Here is a 27,775-nt window from a genome sequence, read left to right on the forward strand (position 1 = left end):
AAGGAAAGGAAAGGAAAAAAAAAAAAGCTGAGGATGGTGAAACAAGCATCAACAGAAACCCTTCTTGTTCCTTCCTTCAAGAAGGTATTCCTGAAGAATACGTTCACAGTATTCTTGTGTTTAGGAATGTTTCTTTTTTCTGAAAAGCAAGGCAGTGCATGCTGACATTTACTATTCACCTGCAGGCTGGGCATTTCAGAGTTCAGCTCTGAAGTCTACTGTACAAATTAAGTGAACAGAAAGTATTTTCTGGGTGTTGACCTGATAATGAAGACATTAAGCATCTCACCTCACATATAAGTTCCAACTGACCTTTTCAAACCTGTGGTTCATAACATTCCTTGCCTATAAGCAATCACAAGAAAACCAGCAACAAGATATGTTCAAACAGACGGACACGAGTTAGCAGACCATTACTCCTCACCACTCAGCCCTCACCTGTTCCAGCATATCAGAGGGTGGTGATTAGTGTCTGACATGCCCTGAAATATGGTGGCATTTTGCCTGATAGCTTTCCTGTATCAAACAGTCTTTTGAACCATTCTAACAATTTTCCCTTATGTTTTGTTGCTTCCTATCACTGAAATTAACTCAATATTTCAACTTCATGGAAGACACAGCATACATTTTCCCTCTTCTACCTATGCTTATATTCCACTAGCATTAATGGACATTACAGTCATGCACTGAGCACATACCCCTTTTACACTTCCTGAACTAAATACAGCAAGACCAAATGTTCCAGCAGAGCACAGCCATTTAATAAATTTGGCTTCTAGTTTTCACTACTACTTCTTTTGGTATAACCAAGCAGTTTTGAGGGGCCTTCCAGGACATTTAATTTTTTATACCCACCCTAGCCCCAGTCACGCAATGTGACCTGTGTAGGCAGACCACTGAGAATACGCATAGCTACTTAAGGGTCTATGAATGTACATCAGATTACAGGATCTGGCTCTAAGTATACATCTCTCTGCTTCCCAAAGTCTGTCCCCTCATAAGTGAGTCAGACCTTGGTAGATCGATGGTAAATTACCTCAAACTGATATTAAGAGGAATTCCACAAAGTTAAAAAATATTTGCATACATTTCTCTTATATGCATATGTAAGGTTATAATAAATAACCTTACATATGCTATTGCTAACACTTAGTATTATTTAAAGTGGAATTTCTCATTTCTTATTACTTCATTTATACAGTTTATGCCTCTTGTTGCCAGTTTTGCCTCACTGTCTTATTGAGAAAAGGCAAACTCACAACTCTCTCTCACATATTTTAATTTGTTTAATTTGTTCTCTGCAGCCTCTGGTTTTCGGCACTGGGAGAATGCTGGAGTGTTCTCTCATTGCAGACAAGCCAGGAACTGCTATCTAGTTTTAAAAACAACTCTTGAGAATGGTTACACTCAAGCAGTTCTCTTGGCTTGTATTTGGAAAACACAGTTTTATAAAACTTGTATTTGACATGATAGTTTTTTTCATAATCCCCTCACGATCCATTTCAAATTACTTTAGCCTGCTGGTAACTAGGATAGATGTTGCAAAAGAAACTGAAACTTCAGTCTTCGAACTCCCTCTGAAATTTTAGGAGGTCAGGTTTAAATAAAATTCAAACTTCATCATTAAAAAAAACCCTGCAAATGTTTTACACATTGAAAAACAGATCTGTGGCTCCTTTGCTTTCTTGCTGTAGGTAGCTAACTCCCACCTGCTGTTGAAATACCATTTGCAGTTTCATGCAAGCATTAAGAGTAATGGACCGAAGACTATTTCCACTATATTGTGCGTTGAGAATCCAAAAGCCAGGTACCAGGACAGCAGTTTGAATTTTGGGTCAAATTCCAGGTTCTATCTTAAAAGAACACCACCCAAAACCTAACTGTCTTTAAAAAAAATTATTTGTTTAACACCCAGGAGGGTCAGATGGCCACAAGGGAAGGGCAAGCCCCTTCTCTGCAAATTTGCAAACTTCCCATACAATCAAGTAACTGAGCTGTCACATTTATTTTTTCCACCTGGTCATCAGCACAGCTCTTGTTTAATACAAACACATATATTTCGAATCACCATCAGAAATCTCCATGTAAAACAGCAAATTTCACAAGCACAAAATAAAAACCTCCCCAAACTGCCAGTTAATGCATCTCTATGCACTTGTTTTCTCTCCACAGAAAGTGGTACTGAAACACCAGCAGGCCCATAAAGGCAGCATCTGTTGTTTTCACAGGTCTGCAAACCTGCTTGCAGCAAGTTACACAGCTAAGGCAGCCATGCAAGCCAAAGAGACATTCCCTGGAAAAGAAATCTGAAGCTACCTCTCCTCCCTGTGAATGTAAAAAACATTTAACTAAAGACTAAAGTGTTTTGCATAGTGGGAAAGGGGGAAAGAAAATCAGCTCCTTTGTCCTCTCCAGGCATGTCTACTTTACTTCCATATCTGACATCAATGAAATAAATGTCACTACTAGACACGATCTTGGTCTCACAACCTTTCCAAATTATAATGACTGAGAGGAGTCCACCAGCACCTCCCTGCTCTAGCTGGTGGAGATGAAGGCAGCTTCCTCTGGAGCTTTTTCAGCTGTCATCTTCACTAGTATTGCTGCAACAACAGCCTGTGGCTGCTCAGCAGAGGTTGGTGAATAGAAGAACCTTCAATTAAGTGGCACAAAAGCTCATTATGTTAAAAACTGCCACATTTGTTATCGTTTCTGCTGAGATGGCCGAAGACAGAGTGCACAGGGCAGCTGACCTATTTGCCTTACTCTTGGATGCAAACCAGCCAAGACAAGATCAAGATCTATTGGTACAGCAGTGGAGGGGGAATATTTATAATGATGGATTTCTCTTCCTCTCCCCCTAACAGATAAAGAGACTTCTGTTTTGCTGATGTTATCCTAGCACCTTTCACAGGCACTGCATTTGTTTAAATTAAAAACAAGAAAGACAGAGACACTGAGCACTCTTTATCTGGTCAGAAAACTTCTGACAGAATCAATAAAAGGGTGCCCAACATATGGAAAAGCATTTTATTAACCCTGGGATTAAGATGAATTTAGTAAAAGTGCTTTATGTTACCTTTTGTATTTAAAATATTTCAGTAAGTCATCAAAATAAGACTGTTCACACAGCTTTAATAAAGGTTTAACCCTGCAGCAGAAACAATTAAAAAGTCAGCATTTTCCAGCAGCGGTGTGTAGCTTATTTTGGCATTCAGGCTGTTGCTAAATCCTCCTGCTGCTTCCTCCACAATAGTGATGTGTGGCCTGTGAAACGAGCACTGGATTTCAAGACTCAAGATGCCTCAATCTGTACTTGGGGGTGGAGGAAAGGAGAGGGCTGGGGGAAGGTCTTTCCTCTCCTCCAATTCTCTGTAACAGCCCAGATCTAACCCCCTGCAAAACTTGGTCTGTCTCCAGCTGTGAAGGGTAAGGAGCACTTTTGTAAAAGCACTGCCTGCTCTGTGGCCTTTCATCCCACTTCTCCAAGCACTGAGGGACATATCCAACATGAAGACAGGAACTGCTGGGACACTGTTCCAGTTCATGCTCTGCTATGACCAGCACAGAAAACACTGTAACCCCCTCCCCTCTCAATCTGCTTCAGGACTAAAGGTAGAGGAACAGTCAAAAAGGTTTGTAACCGCCAACTTCATTCCCTAATGGGCCTTCTGGAATTCCTTATGTTTCATTAAAATTCAGCCACGCCTTATGGATCAAGACGATGGGTCAAGCCCTGTAAAAGGGCGTTAAGAGGATTCAGTCAAGCCTTTCCCTGCTCTACTCTCCTTGGGACTCCCTGACCTGGGCCAGAGCATTGATGAGGGAGCTCTTACCCACAGTGCACAAAGCTGCCAGCACCAGACCTGGGCTGCCAGCACCTCCCATCCCACAAGAACCTCTTCTCCAGACAGAGCAGAGGGCACCTTTGTACCCTAGCCATGCATCCCTTCCCAACACAGCTTCTTCTGAAGGAAATCACAAACTTAGATACATATTTAGCTTATAACTAAGAACAATTTCCCCTTCTTAGCATTCTCTGGGACACAACTCATTTCTACTCATTTACCCCCAGATCATAATCTGTGTTGTAGCAACCTATGGTTAAGCTAGCAGCTAAGTAATGGTAATGTTCAAGCCTCTAGTGTCTGACTGCTAGGCCCATTTAAAGTCCCATCAAATTCCAAGCTCATACATTCCCTAAGTGATCATCTCCTCCATTGTTTCCCAACACACTCTTACTGACTTTAGGGCTCGTATTCAATTTGTGCACATTTTCTTGCTTGTCCTCCCTCAGCTTAGCAATATAGAAAACATGCTTCTTTTTTGTGTGCTGTCATCTCTCCATTACATCACATTCTTCTCTGAAACCTTCATCACATACTCCTCAGAGAAAAGACAAAGTCAAGAGTTGCTTTTAATTGAAGGGAAAAAAGTGAAGACAGTTCTTAAAGGACTTCTTAGTCCTCCTGTTAGACATTCCAATAAGTAAAAAAGTAACTTTTCATGAGAAACTTTAAAACCCAGAAACACCCTGCTGAAAATTCATCTTTTCCACACCCAACTAAGCAGAAAACACACTAAGCCTGAGCTGCAGAACACTCAGGAATGGAACACGGGAAATTTATGAGCTCCCAGAATTAAAACATTCCTACAAGAAGGGTGGAAATGGTTTGTGGTGGATCCTTTATGGGAGCAGGAAGGGAATGAAAACAACCTTAAAAGATCCATCACAGATCACATTATAGGACTGTCTTTGTGCATGATCTGGGAGCACAAGAAATGTCTCATCATCCCAGTGCTTCTCAGTGCAAGAATCACTGAGGAGCTTCCACCCAGGTGGAGCAGGGATGAGCAGCATCTGTCTACTGAGCAGATGAGGGAGAGAACAAAACTCCACCAGAACAAAGACTTAAGTGAAAAAACAGAGTACAAACTCTAGGGAATGTAACAGAAGGCTTGTAGTCTTCTTTATGATCCCAAGACTGGCAAGTATCAGGCACTCTTAAGAGTATTACATCCAAAGAGATACCTACTAATAAATTTCATCTTAAAATGCATTAAGTAAGGCATTCTAGACTGAATACTTGTACAAAGGAAATATTTGTAAATACAGTACAACATCAAATATACTCCCATTAAGACAGCTATACATAATTTTTAAAACTCATTTTAAAGCCATTTCAAAAATATGATGTTATGCTCTATTATGATAATACCATGTTTTACTATCATGTGACTAAAAGGCAAACATAAACACAGACATTTATATAATAATGACACATGAATGGTTTCACATGCTATTTACTATTGTGATCACACAGTGCATATTTTCCACTCTTTCAAGAGTCTTCCTTATAACTTCCTTATAACTGCTGGGAGGCAGTAAACTAGGTACTTGTAAGACTATGTTTTAAATATCTATTTTTGATCCAAATTGATATTTGCATTTTTTTTAATTTAGCTGGATACAAATGAGTTTTAATTTTTGCCCCCCAGCCAGTTCTGAGGAACAAGTACATTCATTTGAGACCTTGTATGGCATACTTAAACCCAGAGCAAATTTTTATGTTCAAGATATAAACCCTAGAAAATATGAATTTATAATGAAAACATTAATAGGCATTTAACCACAGCTGTGTGAATGGTTTATGCTATACAATATCAGTCTTACTTTTATTTTCTTTTGGACCATGTGAACAGACATCTGTAGTAGTACATCTCTGGTGATACACACTACGGAAAACTATGGGGAAGTTACAACATACGTTATATCTCTGAGCATAGAAATTGTATCTCTGAACATAGAAACAGACAATATGAAATGCCTAGTCATACTCAAGTCACACAGAGTTTGACAGCAACTACCATACTTTGAACCCACAAGACTAAGATCTTTACTAGACTTTTGGTTGTTAAAGCCATATCTGGCAAACAGTATGCACACACATATTTCATTGACATAGGCAGTTTGAGAGTTCAGAGGAATAAATGCATACAAATAATTAATGTATGCAAATGTTTTCAAAATCTGCTCCTAAAAGTAATTCTTTTTGTTAACACATTACTGCTAAAAATCCAAATTTGAGACCCAGTAATTTTCTGTTCACTATTCATTTCAATTTTATGAAAAGACATTATATTAAAACTTAGAATTAACATTAAGATTTAATAAAATAATTATAAAAGAAAAAACATACTATAGGTATTTACTTAATAAAGACACCATATGCCCAACACCATATTCATACAGATGCATTGTAGTTAATGCTAGAAAAGCACAGTTTCCTACTAGTAGTTATTTTAGTAATTAAACACCACACAACAGTTTCATATTACCTAGGACTTTGTTATACGGACAAAAAACCCCAAACCCTAAGTCTACCCTATAATTTCTTCATTATTACTTTTACTTAATTTTACAAGCACCATAATTTTCTTTCATCTACAGGAGAGGAAAAGCCAAATTATCACATGCAAAAAATGTGATGTAAGCAGCACAACATTCAAAGTGTTAAAGAAGTAAAGGGTCTTTTTAAGAAATGAGAACCCATAATAATTAAAAGACACAGCAAAGTAATATAAGCTATCTTTATACATTATAGCTTGGTGGTCTGCTTCAGAAAACATGTACTTGGAATCTGCATAATCATGACTTGTATCTGTTGCTTTTTAGTATGCATAAAGTGTGTATGTTATTGGTATGTGATTTTGAAGTGGTTTTTTTTTTAAAGACTTAATTTCTGTGAATTAAATCCTGACAGGTGCTGAGTGCATCCTACATTTCTAAAAAAACCCAGAACACTCAACTTTAATAAAGTGGGCTCAAGGAGCAACACTTCTGTGTCACACAACTGACACAATGGAGTTGTAGTCATCACTGACAATGAAGAAACCTGGAGTCAGTGTGATGGTAGTTTGCATATGGGCAAAGATTTTGGTTTTTTCCCAGTATTCTCACTCTTCCTAAAATACTTGTTCCTAAGGTCTCCGGGTGAACTTTCTGTGTGAATGACTCCTAGAGGGAAGATTTTCATGTAGCCCTGGGTGTGCAGAACAGCAAATGCCTAGTGCCATCTACTGGGAGTGTCTGCTCCTGCTCAGACTTGCCATCTTGTCTACAAAAAATGTAATGGGCAGCAGTGCACTAGGTGTGCACACATTGAAACGTTTAGTCCTCACTTCAGACAAAAAATATTTAAAAAATACAATTTGTAAGAACAGATCTGCACTCCAGGTGCTAATATACAAACAGAAAAAGAACAAGTAAAAACACTTCACCAGCACAAGTGAAACTCACAAGTGCTTAGAGAATAGTTAAAAGAAGGGACAGGTCATCTCTATTCTATGATACCGCCCAACAGTATTTGGGAGGGGGGGGCGCGAGGAAGGAGAAGGAGAAAAAAACCTCATGTTTCTGATCGACAACTATGTATTAAATATAAATTATATATTACATTGTGTTACTTGTTCCCTACAGGGAGGACAGAGGTACCATTGCAAGCATAGACATTGAAACAGTACTTTCATTCAAGTCCTTGTCCTGCAAATATTAACTGCATAGTGTTTAAAATACTGTTTGAAAGCCCAGTTTACTGCTCTGATGGGACTTTGCTTCTGAGACTGGGTTCTGGAAGGTTAAAAAGTCTCGTTCCATACTGAATTTGCCACTGAATTCGAAGGTGGCCAAGCTCCACACTGTCCCAGACGTGGTGGACACATGGCATGGTGGTATGGTTACAGGGCTGCAATTCACAGTACTGGATGGTGGGAAAAGTACTAGCTCAAAGTATTATGTCATAAAAAACTCATGAGAACTTGGAGTATTTACCATATATTCAGAAGCCAAAGTCACAGGGCACTGTGGCATTTAAGCAGCTGTTGGATCTACATTTCCTTCCCATGCTTTATTTGATACATGCTATGCCATTTACTTGCAACCCCTTAAATACACCACATACAAAAACCCAAACCAAAGGCAAAGCAAGCCTATGTTAATTTTTAAGCATCTGGGGAATTTAGATTACTCTTAAAATATGTGAGATATGTGATTGTATGTTATTCCACTGTTAGCAGATGAATTTGGGCTTATTATATATAAATATCTTTCTTTATATATCTCCATAAAGTAGTCAGTCAGTGGAACTCAATATATTAATGGTCCCACAGTTAGGGATCTAAGGGATGGGAATAAAGAGTAGTGTTAACTTTTTATTCCAAAATGTGGCTACTGGATTATGACAGAAAAACAACTTGATAAAACAGCTAATGCAGTGCTTTGGAAACAGGTACAGAACAGCAAAATCTCCCAAGGGCTGTGTGTGTTTCTAGCTGATCAGCTTGCAGATCTCTTTTTCAGAGTGGGAACAAAATGGCCAGAAGACTGAGTGCCCCTGTGTTAAGGCAGACACCAGCAATATGAGCACACATTGAAAGATGCATAATGAGGGCTAAGGAAATATGCTTACCCTATATTTTTAGGATTTTAAATCTGGCTCAGCAGCAAATATAACAGGAAACTGAGGTCAAGCTGACACAATGTGGGTTATTCTCTCTTCCTCAATATGTGTTTGCAGCTCCTATCAAGGTTAATAGGAGTTTTGTGCACATGTGGGGGAAATGGAATATAAATGTTGCAATAATTTGACTCAGATTTAGTTCAAATAAAGTCTAATAAGCTTTAGGAAAATCAATCAGCTTGAAAACTAATGTCTTATCACTGAAAAAAAAATCTGTAAAACATCACCTCTATGTGCTTGCTAAGTCCAGGTCTGGGAGGAACTGCTTGTAACATTCTGCATTCTTATGAACCAGTTGTGAGTGTAGCACAAACATCCAAGCTGTCCTATTTTTGAGGCTTCAAACACAGATTAGACAGGACTGTATCTTTTTTATTTGGGCATCAAGAAAATTTCTAGTAATGTTCAAAATTAACTCAGTATTTTCTCCCACATAACCCTGTACACTGACATTATTATGCTGACATTATGGACTACTGCCATTTAAGTGAAACACAAAATACTTAGGTTCAAGGTTTTCATGACATAATCAATGGAGATGGAGTCTTATGGCACCCTTCCCAGACCTAATGGACAAACCTGGACCTTACATGAAAAGTGCAGCTGCATGTGGGCATTAAATTGCATGTTTCCGCTTAGTTATGTAGAGAAGTGTCACATAACTAAGGAATATGCTGTCAGAGGAATGAAAGAATTAAGTTTTAAATTCGGCACACTTTTTGTACATGATTCTCAGTACAACATACTTGATTTATAATAAAAATGTGAAAAGAAACACATGGAGTGTAACTATAGTATACTGCTAAATACTTTGAAAAATATTTTTAAATCCTGTGATTTAATAGCAATCACCATGTGAAATTCTTTTAGATATTCTCTTTTAAAATTAGGAATGGCATTTAATAAAATATTTTCAGTTTAATTACACAGTTTTTGCCAAGAATGAGGAAAATAACATAAAATTTAAGAAACAGAATTTTGGACAAGGAAGTCAGTATTTCCAAGCTTCTTAAAATCTTGGATATGAAATCACTCACTCAACTCAGTGACTTTTATCAAAAAAAAAATGCAAATAAACTTCTGTTTCAAAAGAAAAGTTAAACAGAACAACCCATAGCACATTGTTTCCTGCAGCAGAGACACCCATTCCTACAAGGGCCTTTATTATGCATGACACAACAAGCAGCACCCATTCAACCTGAGGGAAGCCCACAGGCTCGCAGGGCCACTGGCTGGCTCTTTGTCACCAAATGCAGCAGGTTGAATGCAGACATCACTGTGATTTCCTCACCAACAAAACCAGAGGCAAAGAACAGGGGCAAGAGCTGAGTAGGGAAGAAAAAAAAAAGAAAAAAAAAAAGATGAGAACAAATTAAAACATCAAAAATGTTAAGATACAGTCACAGAAAAAAACCAACACTTAAATTTTATAAGACCACTATGTGGGAGCACAATTCTGAATGCACTTTCCTTAGCCCGCTTAACCCGTTTTTGCTACCCCACCCCCCAATATTTTGCTACATACGACACAGTATTCAGTGAAACCATTTTATATACTACAAAGTGAGTATAAACTGGACATTTTTATAGGGAGTATTTACAACAGCTGCTTTAGATACTCAGCTGAGAACAACTTGGGGTAATAACCTAGTCACAAGTGCGGGGGTAAACCTTAGAACCTCAGCTAGATAGAAGGAATCTTGTTTGGAACACCCAGGAATGCTGGGCAGATCGAACATGCAGGCTTTTTCTATTTATTTTATTTAAACTAAGATCACACTCTGCAACATTTCTGAATGGTGAATGCTGGAAACCAGTCGTTGCTAAAAATTGTTCTTTTGATGACTTGTTTGAGGAATGTGACATTTCATTGTAATAATCTTGCCAGATATCTTAAAACCATGGCTTTTCAAAGGCAGGAAATAATTCATGTTGTAAACTGTCCGTGAGATATATTTAAACAATCTTCCAGCCAGTTCAAATGCAGCAGAGAGATGGCAGTCATGAGATTTTATTTCAGAAGGGTTTAATGCACAAATACTGATTGTTCTATGTAGCCCACAATGGGAAAGAGGAAATGCAGCTGCCTTATAGCCCAGCCATGCGCAGCCACGGCTCACTTTAGAAGATTATGTGATGCGGGACTGAAGCCAATCCCCAACCAAAGGCAGTACAGAAACTCTCTGGGACTCTCGTGGCAGCGGGATCAGGCTCCAGGTAGCTGTGGAGCGGCAGGGCAGGTCCCCCAGCCTCCCGTGAGTCTCACTCTCTGGCCTGAGGCAGCCCAGGAGCCGCGGGGGCAGAGCCCTGCTCGGCGCAGAGCAGCGGCTGTGCCGGCGGGGGCAGTGACCGCGGTCCCGTCCCGAGGAACAGCGCTCTGCCGGAGGGACACTCACAGCACGCCTCAAACAGGTGCAGAGGCGCCAGCCCTGACAGCAGCCACTGTCAGGCTGGGCGGGACTCTGAGCAACCAGACGGAGTTGAAATCGTCCCTGCCCTTTGCTGGGGGTTGGATTAGGTAGCCTTGAAAGGTCTCTTCAGAGCCAAATCGTTCTGTGGTAATTCCATTACTATAACAAGGACCCAGTCCCTAGCCGTACCAATTACCAAACCGGTCCGGAGCGCATCTGACAGAAATCTGCCCTCATGCACACGCCTCAACTCGGTCGTATCCAAACCAAACTTGCTGCGAGACCCCCGACACTTCGTGCTGCCCGACGGCGGCGGGGTAGGGGGCCGGGCACTGCGGGGCAGTCAGCCCGTGAGCGCCATCACACACACACGCGTCCCTGTCACAGCGGCAGCGGAGCCGCGTAAAAACCAGCGCAGACCCCTCCGCAGCGGACCGCCAGGAGACCCGAGGGCTGCGCACAGCCCCGCCGCAGCTCCGCCCACTGCCCCGCAGCTGGCACTGCGGCACTGCCCCGCAGCCGGCTCTGCCCCGCAGCCGGCGCTGTTCCCCTGCCCCGCAGCCGGCTCTGCCCCGCAGCCGGCACTGTTCCCCTGCCCCGCAGCCGGCTCTGCCCCGCAGCCGGCGCTGTTCCCCTGCCCCGCAGCCGGCACTGTTCCCCTGCCCCGCAGCCGGCTCTGCCCCGCAGCCGGCGCTGTTCCCCTGCCCCGCAGCCGGCACTGCCCCGCAGCCGGCGCAGTTCCCCTGCCCCGCGGCCGGCGCTGTTCCCCTGCCCCGCAGCCGGCTCTGCCCCGCAGCCGGCGCTGTTCCAATGCCCCGCAGCCGGCACTGCCCCGCGGCCGGCGCAGTTCCCCTGCCCCGCGGCCGGCGCTGTTCCACAGCCGGCGCTGTTCCACAGCCGGCGCTGTTCCCCTGCCCCGCAGTCGGCCCTGTGGCACTGCCCCTCAGCCGGCGCTGTTCCACAGCCGGCGCTGTTCCCCTGCCCCGCAGCCGGCGCTGTTCCACAGCCGGCGCTGTTCCACAGCCGGCGCTGTTCCCCTGCCCCGCAGCCGGCGCAGTTCCCCTGCCCCGCAGTCGGCCCTGTGGCACTGCCCCCCAGCCGGCGCTGTTCCACAGCCGGCGCTGTTCCCCTGCTCCGCAGCCGGCGCTGTTCCACAGCCGGCGCTGTTCCCCTGCCCCGCGGCCCCGGGCTGAGGCCGCGGCCGCGCTCCGGCAGCAGCAGCATCGAGCGCCCCCTGCCGGCAGGCAGTCGGCACCGGCCCGCACGGGTGGCGCCGCCTGGCGGCCGCTGCCCAGCGCACGCCTGCGAGGTGCTGCGCTGACAGCCCAGATCGACGCTGCCTTCCTGCCCTCCTCCTCCTCCCTTCTTCAACTGTCAACTGCTAAGAGGAAATTATTTTAAATTCCTGAGAATTATAAAATAGACCCTGGCCTCTTGAAACTGTCAAGTATTTCAGTGTTCACCAAAATGTTATTATTTACTCTCGTGTATTCATAAAGACTTGGAGAATATGCAAGTCCTGAGAGTCCAATAAAATATCACTGAACATCCATGAAAGTACATTATTGCAGTCAATCTAATTTATTCTTTTATTGCTGATGCTTTGATTCCTGTTTCTATTTACTCTGTACATTATAGCAAGGCCCAGTAGTTCCAGAGGAAGGAGACCTCCTGGTACCAGGTACTGTACACACACCACCCCTGCTGCAGGAAGCTTACAGACCCCTATAAGAATGGCCTGTGAAGAATCAGTAAAGAGAAGTGCAGAGTCAAACTCATTGCAATTAACGCATTTGGTTTGGAGGTGCTTCATCCTACCTGCCAATTCCATGGGTACAATGGACAGATTTAGGGAGAATGACAGTAACATTGAGACAGGTTCATATCTTTCCTCTGATTTTTCTGTGGCACATGCAAGCTTGGCCATAGCCTTTAGCAGGCTGAGGTGTTCATGCCTCTGATTTACTTAAGAGGAACAGCCAGAGTATGACAAGAAACATAGGAAGAAGTCCAGAGAAGAGCAATGTCGGTGAAGTGTGTCTGGAGCACAAGTCTGATGAGGAATGGCTGAGGAAGCTGGGGTTGGTTAGCCTGGAGGAGGCTCAGGAGTGATGTTAGCACTCTCTTCTACGACCTGAAAGAAGGTTTTAGCCAGTTGGGGGTCAGCGTCTTCTCCCAGGCAACTAACAGTAGGATGAGGAGGTTTAGGTTGGGCATTAAGAAGAATTTCTTCACAGAAAAGGTGATTAGACATTGGAATGGAGGTGCCATGGTCTAGTTGACAAGGTGACGCTGGGTAAAAGGTTGGACTTAATGATCTCAGAAGTCTTTTCCAACCTAAATTATTCTGTGAAAACACCATGTTCTGGGAATAGATGGCTGGTGGTTTAAACTCCCATGCATGTATAGCCCTCCATGCTGGTGCTGAAGGTATGTGCCTGAGCCCCAAGGGAGCCCAGCTGTACTGCCACAGCACCCCACCTTGCCAGCGCCAGGGTCAGGTGGCCTGGGGACAACAATGTTAACATGACTGCCACATGCCTGAGCCACAGTGTGGACCACAGCACTGCACTTCCACCACACAGACTTACCACCCCCCAAATCTTTATTGCAGTACTGAAATATGCCACTTACTTGTAAGGACAGATGCTACATGAAGAGGTCAGAGCAGAACTCACAATTCAGGGAAGGGGATGATGCTTTTACACATCATTGTTTGGGTTTATTTTGGTGTATTGCCCTTTTCCTAAAAACACGTGCTGCTTGCTGTGCTGCCTGCAACACCCAGGACAATGTTGGCTCCTCCACAGTTGTCCCTGGGTGTCGTCAGAGCCCTTGGCACCCCTTCACTGCACTTCACTCTTTAAAAGAGTACAACATGGCTCTTCCATCCGTCTGGCTCTCATAAGATGGACACCATGCTCAGCAATAGCTTGCAAATCTTGTAAGTACAGATAATATAAATATAGCAGTTAACTATGTCATTAGCTGGGTTTCAGAAGCAGTTTTCTAGGATATGCATTTTAACACCAGGGAAGACTTCCTTTTAGCAGCCTAATGTTGGCAAGTATTAAGGAACTACCAGCTTTCAAGAGCTTCTACATTCATTGTCCATTGTGGAAATTCAGAAAACATAAGTTTGGCCCTGAAATAATTAGCTATGAAGTAACATAGGTGGTCTGTCAAATTTGTCCTTTGGAAATTAAGAACTTTGTATGTACTCGGGTTATGTTTTTTCAACCTTTGTCTCGAACTAGAAAAATTTCTTTGGGTGAAGGCAACTTGAGAGGTTAAATTCTGATATTACCACATCTTGTTTTTAAGAGCAGTAGGGGAAACATCAAGGGTCTTGGGAGCTTGTAACACTACTGGTTTAAATTTTTCCATATTCAGTGTTATTCCTGATAACTCAGGTCCAGAATTCCTAAAATTACATGAGAATCCCAGCTCTCACTAGAAAGAACATGAAGTTTTAGCTCTTTACAAGTAAATTTAAAAAACATCCACAAATTCTTAAGGGAAGGATCAGGGTTTTTTTCTTGCCCCAGTAATAAGACCTTAGTAGTGTGAGGTTTCTATTTTTTTCCAATTTCCCTTCCCCCAGCCCTAAGTCTCTGGCCTCATTTGGAGGGCAGGAAACAATTAAGAGATAGGCACACACTAGTCAGAGAGCCAGGCTCCCAGGCTTTTGTCAGGAATTCCTATGTCACTGAAAAAAGGAAAGAGCAAAAATATTGCCACACTAAAGAAAGCCAAACCAGTTAGAAAAAAGTAAAGGCCTGGGAATCTACTCAAGTGTTAAATTAACAGTTTAATTTTTATCAGTATTTGTTTTGTAAAGATTTTTTCAGTCCAGCAATAAGTTTGAAAAGTTGTTTTGCAAAGAATTTACTTATTTATTTTGACACAAACCAAACTATAACCAAATGTTTCCCTGACAAAACTTAATGGGGTATTTTGTATATATATTTATTTCAGCTTTAACATTTGGATATTTATTTTTTATTTGGCTTTTGATCATCTAAAGCTGCTGCCAGTCAGTCAGCAGACAGGACAGATCAAACCTTGAGAGCTGCAGAAACAATAGGTGTGGCCTAAAGAGAGAACCACGTGAGAAAGTGTTTCAGTAGGACATGTCTTTCTGAATTTGTCGGTCTGATCCGTCTTTCTAAACAATTAGTTACTCCCTTGTCATTTTAGCACATTCTGTGCTAACACCAAAGACCTTGGTCTCTCCTGCTCTCCACTCTGCACTTGGTGGCTTTAAGGGACTTTACTGTTTGCAGGTAATGTCTCAGGTTTGTCATGGTGTATGCTAAACTGCAAAGGCAATGTTGAACAGCTTGTCAGAGATATTGAAAAAATCATTGTGAACCTGCCGGCTGTGGCAGGAGACTGGAGTACAGGAAAACTTTTCAGCAGGGGCCTGATGAGTGCTGGTTATTTATCAGTGAAAGGAGGGAAGAGTTCCAGTTCCTTCTCCAATCCAAGATCTCTAACTCTGAAACTAGCAGTGCACAAAGTATTCTCACACTTATATACCTCATCACCTGGGCTGTCCTAGCCTCCTAACAGCCTGAGAGAACCATGAGGAGGCAGCCTTCAGCCCTCAAAAAACCACACATCCTGTGAATTTGTATTTGTGCTTTATATTTTCAGACAACTGCATGTTTTATTGCACCATACTGTATCTGAAGCATTTGGCACAAAGCAGTAAAGGCAAAAGCCTTGGAAAGGATAATTTAGATTATATACTAGGAAGGAATTCTTCACTGTGAGAGTAGTGAGACACTGGAGCAGGTTGCCCAGAGAAGTGGTGAATGTCCCATCCCTGTAAGTGTTCAAGGCCTGGTTCAATGGGGCTGTGAACAACCTGGTCTAGTGGAAGGTGTCCCTGCCCACAACACAGGCTTTGGAACTACATGATCTTTAAGGTCCCTTCCAACCCAAACCATTCTGTGATTCTATGAAATTTACCTTTAAAGAGAGATTTTAGGCTCTAGATTTTCATGTGCTTGTACACCTATTGATAATGCAAACTAGGTGTCTTCAAAAGTTTGTGATTTGCTATTTGCTATTAAAATACCTTGCAAAAGCTCATTGTCTGATGAGAATAAAATACTTTAATCATTATCATTACGATAACAATAAAGACTATATTTATATAAATATAAATTTAAGCTTCTTGAAGACTTATTGAAGTGGAAGAAAGCATTCTAAATGAAATGAATTGCATTAACCTTACATCTACAGTAGTACTGTAGCATATAACTTGCATGCTTGTCGGCATATATGCCCCCTATACAATATTAGCTTCTCAATTACGGCCACAGAAATCTGATGTATTAGACCTCAATTCCCACTTCACTTTTAAGACTCTCCATTAAAGCATGTTCCCCTTAGCTGCTTGTGCTGGAATGTGTGAACCAAATGGCAATCCTGTCTACTTTTAGGAAGTTTACACTGTGCCTTGATAAAAGAGGTAATTACTGCCATACCTCGTAATATGTGAATGGAACACCAGGAAACATCAAGGTTTAAACCTGGAGTTAGTACTGCCATTAGAAAGGAGAAAACAGTGAAGTTCAAAAGCTTTTTGTTTTCTTGAATTTTATATATTCTCTTATACTGGATTTTGTTCTTAAACCCTTCCCAGAGCAACTGAAACTCCAACCTAAAAAATCTTCCTGCAAAATGCACATAAGACATTTTCAAGTACCAGTTTGGTTCACATATGCTTCAGGATACTGGCAGATCCAGGTGTTTTAATGGCCCTTACTTATAGGAAGGATCATTTGCAAAGCAACCAGAGAAATCACTAACTGGGGAGTCTATTCATTGTTTCATGACATGAACTGTAGCAGTTGTCCCTGCACCTGCAGAGCCAGCTGGAGGTGGCAGAGGCCTGCCTGGGCACAGTGAGTATGACACACACCATGGCTGCTCAGGCACAAGGCCCTCCCCAGTCCCACGGCTTCCTCAGCTTCCTCCCAGGGCCCACAGGCCAGCCCTCCTTCTCCTGTGAAATGGGGTTATGCAGTCCAGTCTATTGATGCTCCTGAGGTATCCTTATCATATTCTAGCTGGGAAGCTTCAGCAGCAAAGCCTGCTATATTCCTCCTGTTAATGGCGGGATAGGGAAGAAAGAAAAAAAAGATTAAAGATTGAGATCAGACAAAAAACAAGAGGAAAGCAGGAAAAGAGAATGAGCAGAAATGCTCATCTACTCACACTGAGTCCCATTCTGTGATACACAATTGACAAGCATCACCTTATGGACTAATACCCTCCATACTTTATCCTTAGGCTGCATAAAGGTTCCTACTGAGGTGTATCAGAGATATTTTTAGGAGTTCAGTCTTTAGTCTGAGCTTTATTATCCAAACTCTGGTCCTCCATCTAAGGGAGATGAGATTCCCACAACAGGTAATAGGTTATCATACAGCCTAAAATTATTATTTTTCTAATAAAATAATCATGAAAAATCTTGGAAAACAAACCAGATTCCACAACATCTGTGCACAAGTCAGCATAGTCTCACTGATTCCAGCTGCTGACAAAAAGATATGCTATGTGAGGCAGCACCATATATCTGTGTTTCCATCTGTGTCTCCAGAATAGAAAAATTATAAAAGAAAAACACTACATCTGAGCAGAAAACAAAGACATATATATAATTTTCATCTAATTACCAAATTGAGCTAACATTCTCTCTAGCATCAGCTGCCTAAAATGGAAAGCTCACTGTCTCTCACAGGAACAACCCTTTCTGTGTGCTGAACTGGCCACTGCATTGTTTCCCTCTCCTTCTAGGAGAAAAGCAGCTTAGCAAAAGAAGCTGATGTGACTAAAGCCAGAGGGTGTGTCCAGGGGCCAAATATAAAAAGCCTGAGAAGTGAGAAGATAATCAAAACAAATGAGTTTTCAAAGGCTGTACACTCCCAAAAAGCAACAAGGGGAAAGGCATATTAATGCCTCCCTGTTAGGCAACAAGCTTCCATAGACAAGAAAACTGCGGGCTTGATTTCTCCTTGTTTTACTACTAACATTTACACACAGCAGAGCAGTGAGACTGATCCCCTCTAGACAACCAAAGGATGTGGCCTGGGGGGATGCAGAGGACATCCGTGCTACACTGAGTACGAGTAGAGGAGGGAGGAAATTGTTCCTGCTTTAATACAGAAGATGGTCCTTGCTCAAGGGACTCTTGCTTCATCCTTAGGGAGGGTTATAAAATGGAAGGAGATTTCATTAACGTAGAGACAAGACAGCACAAGCCTTGTGAACAACAGATGAAATGGGAAAAGTGAAACTGCAAAGAGACACAAAAAAGCAGAGATCCCAAGGAAGGGAAGAAACAAGACAAGTAAGGAGTCCTCAAGCCTGGGATGAAAGAGGATTCTTGGCTAAGGGCAGAAACCAGTGAGTCTCTCAGTCTTGCAAGTGCTCATACATCTGTCATTTGCAGATTGTTTCTCAATAGTTATGACTGGCAATACTTCCCAAAGGAAAGTAAATATAGGTCAATTGGGATTCCCCCCAACTCCTGCTCCTCCCAGATCTGATGCACTAAAATAGTGCTGAGCTGCACTTTCATTTTCCCTGACTTGGTAGCGTGCCAATATGCAGCACATTCCTTTTACGGCAGTGAGTTTATAACTACAACAGTCATAAACTATTCTTAAATGGGTCTTTTCCGAGAATCACCATCCTTTCAACATCTTGAAAAATTTCTCATCTTTTCCATTCCAGGCAGTCCTCTCCAGCACAGTTGTAAAGATTTAATTGCTTCTGGTCCTCAGATGATGAGATACAAATGTTCTGGAAATAACCTTTTCATTTAACAATTCCTAGTGGCAAGCCCAAAAGCTTTTTGTGTTGCATACCAATAAAGGACTCATTCTCAATACCAAAAAAAAAAAAAAAAAAAAAAAAAAAAAAAAAAAAAAATTAAAAACTTCTGGGTTACTGCTGTGAACAGAACTATCCAAGGGGTACCCTAGCACTTGGAGACACAAAACCCATTTTTGCTATCATATTGGTTTGATTAGGTATGTCTCCCTCTCCGCCACTATTTGCATTGTTAGGCTTACTAACACAGCAGAGATAACAACCTTTCTATTCTATTTTTAATTTGGGACAAATCCCATGCATCATGTTAAATACAACTTCCTTTTATAGCAATGAACAGAAGCCCTTCTACAGAAATTCCTATTCTGCTTTTCTGAAACACTTTTGTACTAGCTTTTACTTTTCAATGAAAAAAACCCCTAATTTTGAAGAGTTAACAAATACATCATTTGGAATTGGCGTTCTTTTAAATTGTGTTACACATTTCTCTGTAACTCAGCAGACCTTTTCCTCACCTTACAAAGATTATTTGCCTGGGTAACAATGCTCGATGGATACGTGACGTGAGCAGTTTCTTTAAGGTAGAATAGCTCATAAATGAAGCAAAGAGAAAGCCTCCAGTTAACTGGTGTGACTTAACAGGGCTTCAAACCAGCACCACAAAACAGTGCACTCTTTTCCAGCGAGCATGGTCTCGCCCGTTCCCCGATGGGATGCGTGCGAGCCGGCCTGCAGCGGTTTGTTTGCGGAGCGTGCGCTCCCCACTCGCACGGCACGCACAGGCTGCGGGAGGGATGGAGGATGCTGCCGCTGCTGCTGCACAGAGAAGTGAATTCTCAAACATCAGATCATGTAAACGATGACTGCCTTTTATGAGGCACTGTAAGGAAATGTAGAAATTACACGTATTAGTCCACTGAACAAGACAAAGTCCCTGAACATATCGGAGCAAAAAGAGTTGTGATTCCAGACATAGTTTTGCCCTCCAGTTTAATGAGTTCTCAGAGTAAAATCTGTACCAGGGAATAAAAAATCCCAACACTCCCTGCCACAGCAGGAACTAAGGCATTCTCAATGGATGCCATGGAGTTATTACAGTGTATAAAGGAAATTACCAACAAATCATCAGTAGGTCTATTGCCAGCAGATTTTTAAGATATTTAAAACTCTTTTAATTGAAAAAGTGGTTAGTGCTAATATCTGCCTACATGTATATGCACATAATGTGCCTATAGATGCCATGCAGCCTGCTACAAAAATAAACTTCCATTGCAAAAGACATATTTGTCTTGTGTCATTTCATTCATTCTGCATTCTTCAGCACAAACCATTTGAAAGCTGAATTGTCTCCCTTATAATATTATAATATTTGTATTATTTTCTACTTGAGAAAATATAATTTTTAGATCGGACTCTGAACCAGACCTGAGTATCTTGTAAAAAATGCTTTTAAGTAAAGGTTTATAAAATTTAGTTATGATCGCTCTGTTGTATAGAGAGATATAGGTAGTATAACTTCATGCCAGAGCAGTTCAGGTGGTGGTTTCTTTTTTTATCATCCCAGCTGCTAGAAAAGCACTTGGAGTTAAAAGCCATCCTGGCAGCCAATCTCTCCCAGCAGTCTCCCTTACATGGAAATTTTCCACGTGGCTTTCCCTACAAACCAATACCGCTCCTCACCACCGAGCGGTGCCAGCTCCCTTTGATACATCACACACTGCACAGCCCCGTGAGTTGTCCTTCAAACAGCATCCTCGGCACACACAGGTCGACGCATATGTCAACAGAACAAAAACATCCTTTAAAAATGTACCTTTGATCACACAGATTGTGTCACGATGGTATGCGGAGCAGCCTTATGAATATACAAGAAAACCTCAGCCTTTTATCCAAAAATATTTTTTTTAAATTATAGCATATAGGTCTGACATTGAACAAATTTAAAAACAAACAAACAAACCCAAACACAACAATAACAAAAAACCGAAAAAAAACCCAAAACTAACCAACAAAAAAAACCATAACAGAGTGGCTTACACAGTGCAATCGGAACATTTATCATACAAAACCCAAAGAACCTTTACCTTTATGCAGCTGAAAAAAACCCCAAAGATCTAATATACAACAAAATAAAATACCATCAAAACAGAAACTCCTAAGTCTTTTCTTGTCAAGGTTGTACTTTTATATTCATGAATAGCAGTGAGAAGATACCACAGCAAGTAAGGTAAGAGTCTAACTTAAGCTTTGAGTGAATACTGAATGTCAATGACTGAAAAGTGAGAGACCAAGAGAAACTATTTCTGTCCTAACAGCAAGAAATTTGATTCAAATATAAAGACTACTTGATTTTAAACCACTACTAAATCTAACTGTATTTAGCTAATTACAGAGAGAAAAACATTTATTCAAGACTCTCCTTACAAGAGAAAATGTCATAGAGCCATAGAATCACAGAATGGGTTGGGTTGGAAGGGACTGTAAAGTTCCAACTCCTCTGCCATGGGCAGGGGCACCTTCCACTAGACCAGGCTGCTCAGAGCCCCATCCAACCTGGCCTCAAACACTGCCAGGGATGGGGCATCCACAGCTTCTCTGGGCATCCTGTTCCAGTGCCTCACCACCCTCACAGTCAAGAATTTCTCTCTGATGTCTAATCTAAACCTACTGTCAGTTAAAAGCCATTCCCCCTTGTCCTGTCGCTCCAGGTCCTTGTGAAAAGTTCCTCTCCAGATCTCTTGTATCTCCATTTAGGTACTGGAATGGGATTTGAGGACTCTCCAGAGCCTCCTCTTCTCCAGACTGAACAAACCCAGCTCTCTCAGCCTATCTTCATAGAAGAGGTGCTCCAGCCTCTGAATACCTTCCAAAGACAAACTTTTTTAATGAAAAATGTGGAATTTGTGAGCTGAATTGTGATTTTCTTTCCAGTGCAGTTTAAAAATCCACAAACAGAGCTTTTTAATTTTTTAATTAGCTAAATGCATTTACATTGTCTATGCAGCACAAGGATCTGCACCGTTAGGCATCCTAAAGATATTTTTCAAATCTTGAACGGAAGAATTAATTTTAGCAAAACTTGCTTAAATTATTTCCCTTCTCTTCAATTATCTTTGAAGTGTCCAAAACCTAAAGGTCTCTCTTCTACCTCTTTCAATTGATTGAAAATATTTTTAAACTTTATGTTTTTGTCAATCCACATTTCCTAGCCCTAAATGCATTCAAAAGGCAGAAATATCCTATACCCTTCCAGCTGGACTTGCAATAAGCATGCAAAACCTCCTCTGCAGGGTGAAAAGCACTTACCTTTGGAAAAAAAAATCCCATAAATATTTTCTCCTGCTCTGTTAAAGCAGGCTTACAGCAGTGCCAGCCTGGCAGCAGCCGCACAGGTGTGCATGGAGCTCCCCAAGGCAGAGCTGCTGCAGCTGGGGTGGCACCACTCACAGGGCAACCATACAGCCACCAACTTCGATCTCCTCTTCCCTCAACCTTCGGCTGCTTTCAAGGCTTTGTAATTTAGCTTTCCTCTGGATCAATATTCTAAGATAAATGTTGACGTTTTCTTGCATAATCTGTCCCTAAAAGTGACATCTGTTCCACTTCCTTCAGCAGAGGCAGCAGCAGGCACCCGCAGGCAGCCCCCCCGCCTCAGCCTGCTGTCAGGAACTTCATTAAGCATTGCCCCAAAATGCAGTTTGTTTCTGTCCTACTTGGACTTGTGCTCCAAAAAGAGAAAATCCTGCATTTAAACCATCAGGGCCCCTCTTTCCCATCTTGGTCCTGATATTTCACACCACTCTGAAACATTAGAAATTCCTCAGCAACTCAGCCATGCCCCCAGAGCATCCTCCGACCCCAGCACAGGGCCCTTCTCCTGTAGTGCACTTCAGCACCCCCAATCAGAATAAAACAATGAAGGACACACCTGCTCTTTGTCTACCTGAACTACTTTTGAAATAATAATTACTGATTAGAATTCTGATGCATTTGCTGAGTGTGTTACTTTTATAGCCTTGGTATGTATGTACAGAAAGATTCAAATTCTCTTGCAATTATTTATACGTTTGAAAATTCCATGTAGTTGCTAGGTGAAACAAATTAGAAAATTAATAAACCTATAATCAGATAACACCATCTGCAAATTTCACACTTTGCAACCCAATACAAAGAAAATAAAACAAACACATCAGATTTCAGGTTGGAAATAGGACTGTTTAAGAAACAGCAGAGGCAACTGCCTGAAGTAGTTGCAGTGGCTACTTTCAAACTTGAAATCTGTTGTGCAGACCTTGCTCTGCACAAAAATTGTCACTGGAGCTGCCAAAACTACTTTTTTTTGGGGTTTTGTTTTGTTTTGTTTTTGGGTTTTTTTGGGGTTTTTTGTGGGTTTTTTTTTTTTTTGGTTTTTTTTTTTTTTGTGTGTGTTGTTTTGTTTGTTTGTTTGTTTGTTTGTTTGTTTTGTTTTTTTTTTTTTCCTTTTGTTTTCCAGAGAAATCTTTATCAAAGTCTATCAGGCTTTCCTTTTCATTCTTAGGAACTGCACCTCAGGTACTTTACCTGCATAAATATGAGATTATCAGAAAGTAGGCATACTAATGTTGATCACTATATTCCAGGATGATGGAGCTGTCCTGTGTGCCTGAAACCTTTTCCTGAGGTTGCTCTTCCTCTCCTGACAGATTAGGAAATTTATCCTAAATATTTGGGAAACAAGGAGGGAAATTGTTCAAAAAAGAGCATGTACCTTGGAGGATTTTTGAAAGGTTTCTGCCTTTACAAAATCTCAAGAGAAAGAGGGTAATATCCATTTTTAAAAGGAAGAAAAGACTGACTGGTGAATTACATGGCCAGAAATCTATCTTCAACACACTTTTGAAACACGCTTTTGAAACAAAATACTAAACAATCCATAAACAGGCAATGAAATTAGAAAGCAGTAAGCCACCACGATGGGCTTGCCAAAATCTAACCCCATAACTAACATACTTTCCTTCTTTCCTTGTACTCTACAGGCAGAAGGAAAGCAGCAAATCAAACAGACCTCAGATATAAAATAATTTTAGACAAAGCAAACTGGAAAAGCACTTTTCTTTTGGATCAAGGTCCTATATCACAGGTGCAGAGCTGCTTGAATAAACACACTCACTCAGTGCTTCTCCTCCTGACCAGGGCCAAAATCCAGCAAGTACTCCTACTGAAACTGCAAAGACACTAACCTGCAAGGAGAATGAAACACCCTGAAGAGCTGAGCAGAACTCAAGGTGGTCTTAATAGATTGGAGAAGTGGTCAAAAACCACCAAGATAAAATTCAGTACAGCCAAGTACAAAAAAAATCACATTTGGACTTGAAAAGAAATCTTCAAATGCACAAAACAATCAAAAGAATGCCAGACCAGCAGCAGTAGGGCAGAAAAGGATGTCAAAGTTACAGTGACAATTATTGAGCTAACCGTGTGAAACTATTTAAAGAAAAAAAAAAAAAAAGCAGATAACAATCTAACAATCTGGAGTTTATTAAAAAGAGGAACATAACACATAACAGGAGAGACTGGGGAGGAAGTCTGGTCTACTCAGTAGCAATGATGTATCAGTTGGAATATGCTTCTGGTTTGGGGTGTAGGACAGACACAGCTGAGGAAAGCCCAGGGGAGAAGTAAAACCAAAAAGAGTGGTTCAGAAAGGCAAATCCCAGCAGAAGTTTTTAAGCACTTGGCTTGTTTAGTCTACAAGAGTGATTGTGGAAATGGGATAATGCTCTGAAAATCTCCCTCTCATGTTCAATAGCATTACATCACTCAGCTATTACACTGTCTTTATTACTGCCACAGTTATTACTTGACTGTCATTAGAGCAAAATGTACTGGTCTGTAATTTGTGTGTAACTGAGCAACAAAAAGGGCTTGTTTTTCCCCAGACAGCTACCGTATTTCACATTTTAAGACTTCACAGGAAGAGCCTACAGTCTTGCATAATATCTATTGAAATCCTTTCCAGCATGGTTCAACAACTGCTAGAATAAATTGCTACAAACCGGAACCTCTCTCAACACGTAAGTAGCAAAGCTGCCTTGTGTTTTTGGATGAGGCCTGCCAGGTAGCAGTTTAGATACCAGGAGCATATGGTGGGTCCTTTCCCCAGTGAACCACTAATTTGCTACAAGGTCTCGTCCCTTTCATGAGCTTGTCTTTAAAGCAAGAGTACAAAGAACAAGCACCTACACAAACAATTTGGTTTCTCTCATGAAAAGAGATGTTAAGAGGTATGCTGTGTATTTTTCCACCATATACACACAAGATCTGATGAAGCAGTGATTTTAATTCTGGAAAAAATATTAAAATGAAGGAACAGTCTAAAATGACATAGCAGTTTAATGTTAAGGCTTTGACCAACAAGGCTGATTTTCCTTTTCTGCAGCCATTCAAAGGCAGAGATGATAACGCTATAGAAAACCCAAATCATTTTATTTGTGGAGTTTCTGAATTTGCATCTCAGGGCTGTAACTTCCCACAGTTGACTGATTCACCTCTACTTTTCCACCTGTCCCTGAGCTGGCAGCCAAAGCATCTGCTCCTGTCTTATTTCCATCTACCTCACACTTGTGCTACAGCTACTGACAGTGATATTGGTGTGCAGGGGTGGAAGCCCAACCAATCTGACCTGCAAGCCTTGGTCTCAGCACTGTGCAGACTGGATTGGTGCACTACTGAATCACTCATTAGTACAAATTCGACTTGAACTGAGTGTAAGCCCTGACAGTTCATCATCAGGACACATTAGGATACATCTGCATTGGTTTTATGTTTAATATCAAGCTTCCTCCCAGCAGCAGGATGGTGACAATCTGACCCAGGTGGCAAAGCCTACTTGTATATTCAACCATTTTTCTTAGCCAACTGAGCAACTTTATATCAAGCCAATGCTTGCTCTTGAACCAGCTGCAAGAAAGCCAAGGCCAGACTCTTTGTGTTGCATGAAATGAAAGAGACATCCATGTGGCTCCCACCCACCAACCCACCTTGAAGGTCCTTGGGGTTGTTAAAATCACTTACACTCTCTGTGCAGGCAGCTGGAACAGCCTCACCTGCAGGTTTTCCTGAGAACCACGCACTGGGGAACGGAGAGGAACAAGAACAGGGCAATCCTCAGCCAGAAGGAACACTTTGTGGGCTGTTTCCTTTCTGCAGCCACTGGCACAGATCATTTCCCCAGGAAGCTGCTATGGTTCCATGTGTTGAATTGTTTTTCCATTTTCATTGTGTGGTGAGAGTGAAAGTGGTGGCATTTGGCAGCTACACTCCATCAGTGCTATTGTTATTCTCTAGTAGTAGGGATTTGTTTTCCATCAGGTGAAACGCAAAGGCGTTGCCTCCTTTTGGAAGAACACAGAGTTAAAGAGACCCGTGGGGAAATACTTCCAAATGCCATGCATGACATTACTCTTAAAATTTCTTGGATGACGTACACTTCCCAACAAAACAATGTGTTAGCACGCTATGTACATTTTGCTAAGCTGCTGCCCACAGTTCAAAGAAATCATCAATCCTGATGTTTAGATGCTACTGAAAAAAGGCAAACTGCAGACCTCTGCAGAAGTCCTGTCCTTAGACTTTGTCTGTGGAACACTCAAAAGCTGAATCATGTTTAAATCCAAAAGTTTATGGAAATAAAGCAGTACTTACGCTATTAATTATTTTACAAAACAATGTTAAACTGTAATTTAAGTCTGTGAGGACAGCAAAACTGTGTTAGCACTTCATAAGTGTAAGTATTGTTCTTGCCTGTTTTGGGCTAGTATTGTTCAGTTCCTCAGATCTTAAAGTCCTTATTGCAAAAAGCCTCTTTATTCCCAGTTCCAGTTGCTAGATTGAGTGGTTTTCAGATAATGCTGAATTGAGGTTGCTAAATGAGAACCAGAAGGCTGGAGCTAAGCAGATAAATTATAATTTCCAATTACCTTACCATAAATGGGGCTCCCAAAGAATTCTTCTACCCTATTTGCAGGCAAAAAATACAGATCAGCATCTTCAGAGACTAAAGACACAAAAATCCCTGTTAAAATACACAATGACATTCTTCAGCTTCTGGCAGAAGTTAATAATGCAATATATGTTTCCTTCCTTTTCTTAAGTGGTTAGTTGAAAATTAATTTAAAAACACTGCTAGTTGGTTATACATTCACAAATTGCCACAGAGGACTTAAATCTTTAGTTTTGTGTTGTTTTTGATTTTTTTTTAAGCTAGTACATATTAATAGCTCACAGAGAACCAAAGATCCTTCTGAGGGAAATGAAGCCTCTCAAAAGATAACAATAAATCCTACCAAAGCACAGTGAGTGAGGGAAGGGGAAGTTAACCTGTAGCCACTTCTTTCTCTATGAGACACACAAAAAACCACCAAAAGTTCTCAGTTTTTTTGTTGTTCTGTTTAAAAGACCTCTGTCTTGTGTGGAGAAAGTAACCTTGAAATAACTCCATGTATGGACATGGTAACTCCAGAGCAAGAAACAGCCTCTTTCTGTCTAGCCTTGTAGTTTGTTCCAAAATAAGCATACCAACTTCAGATTTACTCAGGGAAAAAGAAATCCACACCTGACTTTATTTGACAGCAATTCCTAATTACAATGTTATAAACACATCAGGAATTTGAGGGTCCATTTTTGTGGGTGTCTTTTGCCTAAGGAACCCTTAAACTAGAACTGGACCCAGCTATAATTAGGCCGATGTTTATCCCACTTTCCTGTCATTAAAGCCTCCATAGCTTAAGTTCATACATAGCCTTGGTGCTGCCCAAACTGCAGCTTTCAACGAAAAAGAAAAACAACAGACAGGGGGAAAGAAGGTCATATTTCCTGCCTATGACTAATATAATGCTGCACGTAGCTTAGGAGTTGCTCTGTAATGAGGACACACTCACTTGAATTATGCAGCTCAACAAAGCTATCTCCAAATTGGATGGCTTTACTGCATTGCTGTCTTGTAGCAATGCCAGT

The 27,775-nt window shown here is 41.4% G+C and overlaps 1 protein-coding gene and 1 long non-coding RNA gene across 11 annotated transcripts in view; both read right to left on the reverse strand.

Moving 5' to 3' along the window:
* MSRB3 (methionine sulfoxide reductase B3) overlaps positions 1–27,775 on the reverse strand; it is an 83,046-nt gene that overhangs the window by 51,972 nt on the left and 3,299 nt on the right. For 4 of the 10 annotated variants that reach the window (XM_063396528.1, XM_063396530.1, XM_063396537.1 and 1 more), the window contains exons 2-3: positions 9,718–9,844; positions 5,675–5,746 (exon numbers count right to left, since the gene is read on the reverse strand). The exons of 1 other annotated variant lie outside the window; for it this stretch is intronic. In XM_063396528.1, coding sequence (XP_063252598.1) covers positions 5,675–5,746; positions 9,718–9,844 — 199 coding nt within the window. Of the gene's footprint in view, positions 1–5,674; positions 5,747–9,717; positions 9,845–26,744; positions 26,761–27,775 lie in introns of those variants that run through there. 5 more of the 10 variants (XM_063396529.1, XM_063396532.1, XM_063396535.1 and 2 more) reach the window with 4 other exon arrangements.
* LOC134550152 (uncharacterized) lies at positions 23,233–26,622 on the reverse strand. The gene is made up of 2 exons (XR_010080260.1): positions 23,931–26,622; positions 23,233–23,478 (listed from the first exon to the last, which is right to left on the reverse strand). It is a non-coding gene; the product is annotated as an uncharacterized LOC134550152 (long non-coding RNA).

The sequence above is a fragment of the Prinia subflava genome, chromosome 4, assembly GCF_021018805.1.
Source record: "Prinia subflava isolate CZ2003 ecotype Zambia chromosome 4, Cam_Psub_1.2, whole genome shotgun sequence".
In the NCBI taxonomy this organism is placed as follows: domain Eukaryota; kingdom Metazoa; phylum Chordata; class Aves; order Passeriformes; family Cisticolidae; genus Prinia; species Prinia subflava.